Raw genomic sequence first — 12,948 nt, forward strand, 5'->3', positions numbered from 1 at the left:
TATGTAGGTTGGTGGGTGTGTCTTGTCTTTTTTTTTTTCTTGCCTATATATGGGCAAAAAAAGTTCGTGAACTATATTCAGCCCAATGGTTCTCAACCAGGGATACACATATCCTTGGGGGATACGCAGAGGTCTTCCAAGGGGGTACATCAACTCATCTAGATATTTGCCTAGTTTTATAACCAGGTACATAATAAGCTGTAGTAAATTCAGTATAAACTAAAATTTTGTACAAACAGTGACTTGTTTATACTGCTCTATATTACTATACATTGAAATGCAAGTATAATCTTTATAGTCCAATTGATTTATTTTATAATTATATGGTAAAAGTCAGAGTCAGCCATTTTTCAGTAATAGTGTGCTGTGACATTTGTATTTTTATGTCTGGTTTTGTAAGCAAGTAGTCTTTTAAGTGAGGTAAAACTTGGGGGTTTGCAGCAAAATCAGACTCCTGAAAGGGGTACAGTCATCTGGGAAGGTTGGGAGCCACTGGATTAGCCCAAACTATGTACGACTAAAAGGTATTTCTCTAATCTGGTGTGGGTTTTATGACTACAGAGATGAGACAAGAACATGGCTTCATCAAAAACATGTTTGAATGTTGCAATTATTTTTCCTAGTATAGATTTGAGGGTGGAGGCACTTAGTGGAAACTTTTAAATCTTAGATTAAAATCAGTAACTCCTCTCAAATCACTTTCCAAACAAACACATTCTCCATGTGTCACCTCCTGACAGGTAGGTACGTAAGACACTTCATTTTACCGATGGACCAGGAGGTTAAGTTGGTTGCTCAAGTGAGATGCTGAAGGCCCCAGGGAGAGATTTGGTCCGAGGTGGAGTTGGAACTCATGAGTTTCTAGTTCCCAGGATTATGCTTGGACCATAAGGCCACACATGCCACAATACCAGGCAGTTTAAAACCTGGGCTTGTTGGACGCTTTTGGAGAAGGTGTCTCCTTTTTGACTGGTCTGTGCTTTTAGCAGTAGGTGCAGCTTTAATTTATTTTGCCTTTTTCTTCTCTCAGGAGGCCAAGTGGTGAACCTGATGAACCAACGCTTACAGATGGGATTCACAGAGAATGAAGTCTTGCAGATCTTTTGTGATACCTGTGAAGCTGTAGCCAGGTTGCACCAATGTAAAATGCCTATAATCCACAGGGATCTGAAGGTAACTCATAGATACCAATGGTACAGAGTGGAGCTGTCTGAATAACGTATTCGATTGGCAACTCTTCTGGGCAAGGACTGCAGCTACCCTCTAGACAATGTCTAGCACAATGGGTCTTGCCCCTGATCGGGGACGCGATGTATTGCCATAACATTTATATTGATAAGAACATTTATTCATTAATAAACTTTTTTGCCTATTAACAGAAAAGTCACATTGTTTGCCAGATGCTCAACCATCTACAGGTCTGCTCAAATTATGCAGCCATTTGTGAACAACTGTGTCACAACTGTGTCACAAAAAGCCTGCCAAAGTTCATGAGATCAATTGTTCACCATGAATTCCAGTCACCTTTTGGGTGGAGAGTTCAGCTCGTGGGTTTTTCTGTATAACAGACCTTGCCTAAGCATGCAACTCTGACCCTCGTTTACCTTGCTGTGTTTTGCAGCATCCAAAGGTGGGATTTCCAGAAACATTCACCTGCTCTGCTGCTTATTAAGAACATGGGTCTGGAAGGGCCATCACGGAGGCCAGTATTCTGCTGTTCCAGGCAGCCTGTCGTATAATCCTACTGATAAACGTATCCAGCTCCAAATTAAAAACAGTTGGCTCCTACTGAAAGGCTGTTCCAGAAACTCACTCCTCTGATTTAAACAATGATTCTCTTTTCCAACCTGCCTTCACTCATGGCCAGCTTAGATGCACTTGTTCTTGTGCCAGTGTTGTCATGTAGCTTAAATAGTTCTTCTCTCCTTTCACCACCCCTTGGAATATATTTATAGAGACCAATCATATCCCCTCACCCTTTGTTTTGCTTGGCTAAGATTGAAGTCTATGGTCAAACCCCCATTGGCTTTAGTGGGAACAGAGTCAGGCCAACTTCAATGCTTTTGAAGTTGCCACCTTTGAGATCATGAAACAAAACACGGATTCCCTCTTCCTCTCAGCCAGCTCCTAAAATGCCCAAATGACGTGTTCACCCAAGAAGCAGAATCCATGTGTACATTTGAAATTCAAATATACTTCATGGATCAGGCTTTGTTTTTTCTGAGCCTTAAACAAATTTTTGTTCTATGCTGCAGGCCACTTTTGTAGAGAAGCTAAACAAAACACCTGCAGCAAAAGGAACCAGGTAGTTAGACTAAGTCAGCTAAGTGGTGTGGTTGTGCTTCAGGGCACTTAACGTATTTGTGACCTAAGGTGTGGTCAGTTGGAATGCATGAAACAAATCTAATGAATGTGGTTGTAGATGGCTTTAAGTTTGGGGTGAGCTGATTCTGGTTTTTGACAAATTTAGGGCCTGATTTAAAGCCCATTGAAGTCAATGGGAATCTTCCAGTAGCTTGGATAGGCAATACACATAAAAAGAGGTTTACAGAGAAGAACCTGTTGATTAGTTGCTAATTTCACATCTGCTGTTAGGCTTTGGCTTTAGCATCATTTAACTCTGTATCAGTATGTAACATAGGAATAAATGCTGAGATATCTATGATGGATTAATGAGTTAATTCTCTCTCTCTCTCTCTCTCTCTCTCTCAAATACACACGCGCACACTCTTACTTGAAACTGACTGCTATGGGCTAGTTTAATATCACTAGATCATCAGTCAGGTTTCTACATCAGAAACCTTGCTCCTCTTTTAATGGTAAGATCACGCCCATGGGTCAAAAAATTGCCATCCTCTGCCTTGGGACATGAACCCAAAGTTTAATATTAGTTTTACTATAGCCCCTAGAAATGCTAATCAGAGCTGGGGACCAGAAATACACCCATGTAGCAAAAACACAGTCTCTGCTCCAAAGAGCTTGCAGAACAACACACTTTTTGAGAAATCTGGATTGTGTAGGTATTGAAATAATGCAGGAAAATGTAGGCTTCAGCCTAGAAAAAGATAACTCCATTGCAGCTGCTGCACATCCACAGTGTCACCACAGTCTTCGGAGTTTTTCAGTTAAAAAATATACTGTCTTTTTATTTAAGAACTATGAGCCTGTAAACATGTCTAACTACACAATTGCAGTAAATACAGTCATAAAACTGTGAAAGGTACACTGTAGTACAACACTTCCTTAGATTCTGAGCTCTTTGGCACAGGGACCATCTGTTTTGTTCTGTTTTGTGCAGCGCCTAACACAGTGGGACTCTGGTCCACGATTGGAGTCCTTAGGTGTTACCACAGGGCAGATGATGATGATGATGATACAATATTCAGTAAAAGCACTTGGGGGATGGGAAATATATAATATAATGAAAAAGAAGTGAGGGCCAGATGGTGGTGGGGGAGGAAGCCTCATTTAAGGAAAAAGGAAGAGGAATAAACTTAAAGCAGGATCAATCCACAAATACAATCAAATTGTTCCTTCTGATCTTTATATTTATTCATCTCATGAAGTTTTGGTTAATGTCAACCATTGTGTTGTGCAAGGTTTCCAGGTGCTTCTCCAAGGTATTTAATTTGTTTTTGGTAGTTCATGATACTTCACGATAATGCTCATGTTTTATTCACAATTGATGCTATGCACTAGATTCTGGTGCTACTGATTTTACTATTCTTCTCAAGGTAGTCTCACTGATTGCAGCGTGGTAAGGGGTCTGAAGATGGCCAAATATAAAACTTTAAAAGTTCCCCATCTGTAAAATGGGGATAATGCCTTAGGTGCTAGAACTAAGGGTGCTGCCGTACCCCCTGGCTTGAAGTAGTTTCCATCATATACAGGGTTTACAGTTTGGTTCAATGGCTCTCAACACCCCACTATACAAATAGTTCCAGCACCCCAGATAATGATACTGACCTCCTTCATAAAGCGCTTTGAGAGCTACAGATGAGCGAAGTACTATGTATGTATGTATTTACTCTTAAAGATTCCATATTGTGAACACAATTCTAGCTCAATACAATGAGACTTCATTGGCACAGCAAGTTATACCAGTCTTGTCAAAGTGTAAGAGAAGACACCCCCCCCCCCCCCGGGTGTTGGTAACCCTGACCCCCTCGGGTTAGGGTAGCAAACTGTATTTGGGGTTGGAATCCTTGTGTCCTTTGTCAATGCTATTAATTCCTAATGGGATGGCAGGCTGCTGTGTAGCACAAAGCCATTTCTTTGTATTTGTGATAAGCACATTTATGGCCATACTGTGTTTATTTACATATTATACAATAACTGGCATTGTGTGTATATTGATATAGGTGCATACTTATTACCACAGGGCATTAAAAAACTTGTTTCAGGTTTCCATTTGAGTGAGAGTATTCCCAGCATGGTCCTGAGGCGTTGATTCACATCCGGCTCACTTGCAAGCTGGACTGGGTGTTCTCTAATGCTTTCTGTTTTCTTAGTATCTCTCTGCTGCAGACCCCCCTGGTTTTGCAGTGAACCCTTGTCACAGAGTCCTCGGGCGATGCTCTGCAACTGCTTCCCACAAAGCCAGTCAGGACTTTGGGGAGCCTCCTCTCCCTCATAGCAGACTATCTTCAGGGCAAGAAGCTCACACGCCTTCACCTCCTGGGCCTCTCCTTGGAGCATTCGGCATCCTCTGCCCTTCAGTGTGCTTCCCACAGCGAGCCCGCCCAGGCGGGGTCCTGGGGAAGCCACAGGGTCCTGCACCGCCACTTCGCAGTCAGATGTGACCCTTAGTCAGCCAGTAAAACAGAAGTTTATTTAGATGACAGGAACACAGTCCAAAACAGGTCTTGCCAGTACAGACAACAGGACCCCCTTTAGTTAGGTCCATCTGGGGCCCCAGGGAGTCCACTGCCCCGTTGGGAGGCCCGAGCCTCCTCGAAGCTCCCCTCCATTTTCCAGCCAGCTTCCAAAAAACTCCCAAACCCCCTCCAGCCCCTCCTCTCTCAGCTTTGTCTCTTTCCCGGGCCAGGAGTTCACCTGATCTCTCTATCTCCAACACCTTTAGCATCCCCTGGCAGGGGGAAAGGGCCTGGCCATTAGTTGCCAGGTGACAGAGGGTTGGCCAGAGCTGAGGCACCAACACAGTATTAAGAGGAAACATTAAAACCAGTCCCACTTCATCACAACACTGTTAAGGGGAAAATGTAGTCTTCGTGCCTAACAGAGAGCAAGTCTTTCCTGAAAACTTCAGCTTTAGGGACCCAAAGAGGTGGGCGGTAGGAGAATCCTAGCAAGGATTTCCATAACATCACTAATGTTAGTGTGGTTCTCAACCAGGGGTCTGGAGCCTCCTACTGGGGGGAGGGCTGTGAGCAGATTTGCAGGGCCTGCTAAGCAGGGCGAGCATTAGACTTGCTGGGGCCCAAGGTAGAAAGCTGAAGCCCCACTGCATAGGGCTGAAGCCCAGGGCCCTGAGCCCCACCACCCAGGGCTGAAGCCGAAGCCCGAGCAGCGTAGTTTTTGTGGGGGCCCGTGCGGCATGGGGTCACAGGCAATTGCCCTGCTTGCGACCTGTTAACATCGACCCTAGATTTTTATACTCAGAAAAGCCGCTATTGTGGCACAGGTGAGCTGTGGTGTTGTAGTATGTTGGTGGGGGGGCTTAGAAAGAAACAAGTTGAGAACCCCTGCTCTACATAGTTCCTGTACAGGCAATTTTTTGTATAACTTGTCAATATTCAGGCTCCTCCTCTTCTTTAGCTCCATGTGACTCTCGTTTTCTAAAGCACAGGTCAGCTCCAAGCTTCCTTTAATGATAAGCCACATGCTCTTTCAAATGATACTTCTGTTTAGTCCAAACCCATTCCAAACTCCAGACTTGTAAAAGAAGCTGAATTGTCAGAGGCCCTGCTTGTTTCTGCTATAACAGAGATGCAGCAGGTGATTGTAAAACACCACTCTGATCAATTCAGATGATCTAAACGCAAGCTCTTTTGGCTGTATTGAGCTATGGAATAGTCCGAATCTGTTTGCTGCCATACTAATGTTATGGAATTATGCCTTTTTTTTTTTGGTTGGGGGGTGGTAATACTAATCCTCTGAATGTCATACTTCCAATGCAGTGTGACTAGGCAGTCTGAGTCTCTGTTAGATAACAATGCATCTGATTTTATTCTCCCTGCTTCCTCAGCTCACCACCTATAAACATCTGTCTCAGGATTTCATAGATTTATTTTTTTCATGGCTTCAGTGTTTGGCCTAGTGATGTATATTTGTTGAAACTTTACTATAATAATTAAGCATGATCTTGGTCATGGTAATAGTATTCCAAAATCATAATACTTCCACAGGCTATGGTGGTGTGCAGCTTATTTGCTATAAAATACTACAGTTAAACTGTAACTAGTGATTTTGGGCGGGGGGGAGCGGGAGTGGTGGTTAATATTTGAATGCCTAGCTTGAGACCTCTTAAAGAGCCGTGTTTAGAAACACTGAGCACCCATGCTCTGAAAATCAGCCCCTTCAAGGTGTCTCAGTCAAGTACCCAAAAATTAAAGCACCCCAAATCACTTAGTTAGATTTGATACTGTTAGGCCATATTAAGTGCAACATGCAAGGTCTGAAGCTATGGCTTTCTTTAGAGATGTAGGTGATAGGTGCCTATTACTTGTCAATTAAAGAAAATACTGATCTATCCCACTTCCTCCACCCTCGCCCTGTTACCTTTTCTCTTGCTGTGTTAGCAGGGAGCAGTAACTGCCTCTGAATCCGAAGTTAAAGGCAATGTCCTTTGGCTAATGAGGCCAAAGCAACCCACAGCTTTCCCCCATCTGTCTCAGTTTTGGACTGTAAATGTCTGACTGTAGGATCGTTGAGTTCCCACTGACTTCATCAGCATCTGTAACAATCTGGTCCTGGTTGTCGAGATAATTGATCTGAACAAAAGCACCTCCTGCCTGGTTTTGAAACAAACCATCCATTCTGTTGGCCCACCAGTCAGCCACAGTCATTCATTTCTCATCAGAATCACTTTATTTTCTTTGGAAGTTTATTGAAAAGGGGTTGGAAGAAACCTGCATGTTAAGAGCCTGATGCCACCATAATAAACCTTGCTACATGCTTCAGTGCACAACAGTGTAGGAATTCTCCACAGGCTAAAGTGGAGGGTCTCTCAAGGAAATGTTTACAGGGTATTGCCTGGAATAAGGAATAACTCTGTTGCTCTGCTAGGTAGAACAGCTATGCACAGTGCATTATTGAAAGCAGATGGATGTCAGTGGAGGGGGAGAGGTGTTACGAGCATGGATTAAGCAAGCCAAGAATTTTTTCTTTCCCAGCTGCAATCGTTGTAGGCTCTATTTTCTTCTGTTGCTTAAAATCTCCATTTTTTTTTTAGTTCATCTTTGAAGGGAAGTCCCTTTTTAAAACGGTTTTGTTAGCTAATAAATTTGTACAATGGCATTGGACGCCTAAAGCAATGCATCTTATGTAGCCATATGTCCTCCAGTCTCAAGGTATCTGAGCGCCTCTCAGGGCTTGAATATATTTAGCCTCACAACAGCCCTGTGAGGTGGTGCAATGCTACTCTCCCCATTGGTACAGATGGGGTACTGAGGCGTAGAGAAGCCAAGTGACCTTTCCCAAGGTGTCTCTCAGAGTCTGTGGTGGAGTGGAGAATTGAACAGACGTCTCCTGAACCTAGGCTAGTGTCCAAACCCTGGCCTATCCTTCCTTCTCTCTCTCTGTCTCTCTGTCTCTCTCTCTCTCTCTGTTTCCATCTGTGTTGAAAGGGCTAAGTGTGAGGGAAGGCAATGGCTCTACTGGTTTGAAACAATACCTGGATAATCCTAGTGTTTTGGCAATGTTTTTAAATATTGGGAGTAGCCAGAGACAAACCCTGTGCCCATCATAAATGTTTCAGTATCCAGTTGTATGACTTTAATCTATCAAATACCACTTGTAAGTGCTAAGCCTTTTGACAGCCTGCATGAAAATCAAGCTGGATAAAATTCAGTGACAATCCTGTGATCAACGTAGCCCATGGTCAAGAAAGGAACTGGGCTTAATCTAATGGGCCTAGTTCTGCAAGCTATTTTGTGGGGAACACATTGCTCGAGAGGGATGGAGTCCGTGTTGGTCAGGGGCTGATACTCTGATAGTAGGTCTAAGGTATATATGTTGTGTGCTCAGATCTTATTTTGTTAGCTATAACCATTGCATACTTGGTATCCTATATTTTCTATGCAGAACTTGTATAAAGAAAAACAACGAGGAGTCCGGTGGCACCTTAAAGACTAACTGACAAATCAAATTTAAGGTGCCACTGGACTCCGCATTGTTTTCGGGGATCCAAACTAACTCTGCTACCCCTCTGATACTTGTATAAGCAAGGATTTTTTTTTTTAAAAGGACAACTAGTTATTTATGGGTGCATAACTGAGGCACCTTTTAAAGGGTCCTGATTTTTTTTCCTCCCTTTCCCGACAGGCCCATCTTAAGCATCTCTTGTTGACCACACCAAATTAAAATTCACTATTGAAAATGTAGGTCATAGCAGTTGAAATCTAGTTAGGCACTTTGGACAACTAAGACACACAGTCACTGTCCTGAAGAATTGACAATCTTAATGGAGACAATACAATCTGTTTGTGGGGTTGAGGGGAATGAAAAGGGGCATGTGGGGAAGGGTTGCTGCTAGAACATGGTATTCCATGTTTTTGTTTGTTTGTTTGTTTGTTTCTCTCCAGAGGTGTGTATGGATCTTGCTGGTTGACATGGTTATTCTTCCCCTCTTTATTATAAGACTGTGTTTCTATTTCAAACTTATCTAGGACGTGTGCTGTAGAATTTTAAAAAAACAATATTCCTCTTGCTGTGGCTATAGAAAATGAGGAGGCATCTTGTTTAATGCAAATAAATGGATGTTTGGTGTGCAATGCTTTTAGGTTGAAAATATCCTGCTACATGATCGTGGCCATTATGTCCTGTGTGATTTCGGAAGTGCCACCAACAAATTCCAGAACCCTCAAACTGAAGGAGTGAATGCAGTAGAAGAGGAGATCAAGAAGTAAGTGTCTCTCTCTCTCTTTCCTTCTCTTTCCCCATAGCTGTTACAGTTGGTACATGAGCCCCAGGTCTCCCATTCTCTATCATCTTTCATTTGTAGCCAAGATGTTGACTGCGTCTTCCGACTGGTCCATGATGCCAGCCTCTGTCACCCACCTGCTAAAGTTTCAAACAAAGTCCTTTTGCCCTTTCTCTCATGCTGCCACTCATGCTTCTAAACCTCCACAAAGCTACCTCATTATTCTCCCTCTGAGCTCTCCTTAAAACTCTCCTTTGTCACGATACCTACCAAAAAACATGACCACTGTTAGGCTGCTGATGTGCTGAGACTGCTGTCTAACATGGTAACCAATATTGTCTCATCGTTTCCCTGACATTTTATTTGTATCCATCTGATGTCTCTTGTCTTAAATGTCGACTGTAAGCTATTTGTGGGAGGGTCTCTCTCTTTGTTCTGTGTTTATGCAACACCTAGCCCCATAGGGCCCTGACCCTAGCCCTGCTGTGGGGGTGGTGATGATGGTGATAATAATAATGCTAACCTGTGCATAGGTCTAAGCATGGTAGTTTGGTTGCTTTGCGGGTGAGGAAACAAATTACTCCAGAAAGCCAGGAAATTGCTTTAAGACCAATAGAACCCTTTTATTGACAGATATGGGGATCAGTATAATGTAGACCACTGTATCTCAGTTCCTCGCTACTGGGGTTGCCCGCACTGCGAGGCAATGAATATGACAAAATAATCCCTGACCCACCATAGATTATTCAGCAGTGACTCTTACGGTTGCCTTAAAAAATGCAGCATTGGGCTCTGAAAGTGTTCATCTGAGGCTTGAAAGGTGGTGGCTGCAAAGTGAGGTCCCAAGGAAGCTGTTAAAAGGGGAGAAAAATTGGGTGATCCTGTAGCAGGTCCTGAGTCAGGGAGGTGGTGGTCGCAGGGGGAAGATATGTGGGGGAAATAAGGGACAGGGAATGGGAGACCTGGGGTCTCATAGCTTAAAATTGCTATTGAAAACTCTTTTTGATTACTCTAACACTCCCTGACTATAAAATCATATGCTAGGAATTGCGTGAAAATAACTAAACCTATGAAAAGTGAGTCCTTCCTGCATCTCACATGTGCAGCTGTTTGACCTCGATTTTATAGCGCTCCTAGTCTTGCTATGCAGTCCAAGCATGTTTGCACACTTATTGCAAAGCTGACAAAAGAAACCGGCCCTGTGCCACACCCTTCCATAATCAAGGTAAATAGCACACGAGACCACAGCATCCTTAAATCAAGGTATCCACCCTCATACAAAACCTCATGATTAGAGATCTTTTAGACTGTCTGACTCTTGCCAGTACTTGAGTTACAACTGGTGCAGTTTTCAATTACCATTTGTTTTTATAAAGTAATTTTCCTCCTGCTCACAATACCTCTGAGCAGAACTCCCAGCATGGAAGCCTATTTATTAGAAGCCACACTTTCAGTTACAATGACTGGATTTTGTCCAAAGCCCCGTGAATGAAGACAGTGCAAGGGGCATGCAGCTAACAACCTATGTGGAGTGGCAAGTTAACATTCTGAATTTTTGTATGTTACTAGCTCCGATTTTTAAAAGGATTGGACTTTTTGTGAGCAAACTGTTGGCTATTAAAAGGATTTGCAATATCCCTTGTTTCCCTGGAAAGTTTGTGGGAGTGGTGGGTGGGGGTCGTTTTGTTTTTTTTATTATTATTCAGCTTCATTTTATCCTGTAAAATACTTCAACCTATAAAATGCACTAGAAATCCTTTTGCTGGCTTAGAACTTCAGCACCTAGCGCATTTCTGTTTATAGAAAAGTGAAATTTGAATTGTTGGGAATCCTGTATAATTAAAACGAATGGATTTCTGTCCCCAACTCACTACCCTGTGACTTCCATTAACTAACAAAGCTTTCTCTTGTAGGTACACCACCTTATCCTATAGAGCACCAGAAATGGTCAACCTGTATAGCGGCAAACTTATTACTACAAAAGCAGATATATGGGTATGTATGAAACCCGCTCAAAATTCACATAACTGACTTGCAGCCTTGAATACAAAACTTTTGATTACTTGGTAACTATTGGATATACCTAAACAGTAAGTCAAACAAAAAAATTGTATATCTAAGTTCTGCATAGAGAGAGCCTCCATTTGATCTTTGTGTTGTTATTTCAAATGATAGTGGCCAGTTCATGAAACATGATTGCATCTCTGCTCTACTCCCTTTTATGATGCTTTAATTCAGAGATGTATGAAATTCATTGGTTGCAGTTTGTACACATAAGTGTGAATCCGATTACACTTCCCATGAGTGTGCAACTTACCATTTTTTTGGTTTTGGGTTCAAATAAATCCCCAAACTGAACAGATCCAAAGCTGCACCTGGCTTTGGGTCTTGACCACACAAAATCAAAGCTATACTGTATTTAAAAAAAAAAAAAAAAAAAAAAGGCTGACATGGGTTCCTACTCGAGACAATAACTCGGCCCTGGATTCCCAAACCTGTCTGGAGTTTTCAGTTTCTAGGAAAACCAGACTTTTCCTCATTAAGGTTTTTCAGAGCTCTGTTTCTAACAATGACTTCTAAACCTGTTTGTGACTTGCTGTCCTATTGAAGGTGAAATGTGACTGTTGAGCAATGTGTGCCCATAGAACTTAATAAAATACAGGCAGATTATCTTCACATCAGAAAGAGTGAAAAAAGAGAAGAAAATCCTGTCCCTGGTTGTCAGCATAATGGTGATTCTGCAGAAGTAATGAGTAGAAGGAATGGAATGGCTTAGTTTAAAGGTTACGCTTGGGTGTAGCTAACTGCTTTATAAAGTTCTGAATTTGGTAACAGTCAGACAGTAACCGGTGAACTGTAGCCTCAACTGCTCTACATATACAGATGAGTTTATACGAGAGGAAGAAAAACTGAGCACAGTACATTCTGCTGTGCAAGAGGCCATTTTCCTTGCTACGAGCTCTGTCCTGCGAAACCCTGTGCGTGCACATAGTCCTATTGAGCTTTTCATTCTGCTGTGTTCAATGGGAGCCCCTATAGGGCTGGGGCCAGTGTGTTGTGAGGAGCCTCTGGCTTGGGAGGCAGTGTGGCCTAGTGGATAGGGCACTGGACTGGGAGTTGACTGGAAACTGCACAGCTGTGGCACCATAAAAGGGAGCCAATCGGGGGAGAATTTTTTCAATGCATGCTCGGTGCAAGGTAGCCCCCTGCAAGTCCCAGCGTAAGAGGCATCGCTGCAGGGGTCTGAGGTGACTTTGCCAGCTAGAGGCAGCCTAAGATGGCCCCCTTCAGTAGCTCAAGAGCAGGAGGGCACAAAACTTAATGACACCCTAGAACCCACCTGGGCAGGATTACTCCCCAGGTTCTATTCCTGGCTCTGCTACTGACCTGCTGTTTGACCTTGGCCCAGTTGTTGACCTTCAGTGTCTGTTTCCTTACCATCCTTTGTCTTTTTCCTGTCTCCTCAGAGTGTATCCTTTCTGGGGCAGGGCCAGGCTCTTGAGGCAGGTCTATGCCTCAGACTTCTGCCAGAATAGCTCTGACTGAGGGGTGATCCCCAACAAAAGCTGAGTTTCCAGAAGCCTCTAGTGCAAGCATAGTTATACCGGCCAAACTGGGCTTTTCCTGGTATAACTTGTGTGGCTCGGGGAGGAATAGTCATGCTCTATGAAGCATGGCATTACTGATATAGTTGCGTCCGTCCTAGGAGTGCTTTGCCAATGCGGTGCATACTATACTCCTCTTTAACAAACCATATTGTCAAACCTCCACATTCTCTGAACTCTTCCTTGTCCCCGAGCAAGAGATGCATGGGAAGGAGGGTGCGGGGGGGAACGGGGCGAGGA

General features: G+C 43.2%; 1 protein-coding gene across 20 annotated transcripts in view; it reads left to right on the plus strand.

Annotated features, from left to right (window-relative positions):
* The window catches only part of AAK1 (AP2 associated kinase 1), a 143,715-nt gene that overhangs the window by 69,235 nt on the left and 61,532 nt on the right, over window positions 1-12,948 (plus strand). For all 20 annotated transcript variants that reach the window (XM_030551959.1, XM_030551958.1, XM_030551963.1 and 17 more), the window contains exons 5-7: window positions 1,031-1,173; window positions 8,964-9,085; window positions 11,017-11,098. In XM_030551959.1, the coding sequence (XP_030407819.1) occupies window positions 1,031-1,173; window positions 8,964-9,085; window positions 11,017-11,098 (347 nt within the window). The remainder of the gene's footprint in view (window positions 1-1,030; window positions 1,174-8,963; window positions 9,086-11,016; window positions 11,099-12,948) is intronic.

This window comes from Gopherus evgoodei, chromosome 2, assembly GCF_007399415.2.
Source record: "Gopherus evgoodei ecotype Sinaloan lineage chromosome 2, rGopEvg1_v1.p, whole genome shotgun sequence".
Lineage (NCBI taxonomy): Eukaryota > Metazoa > Chordata > Testudines > Testudinidae > Gopherus > Gopherus evgoodei.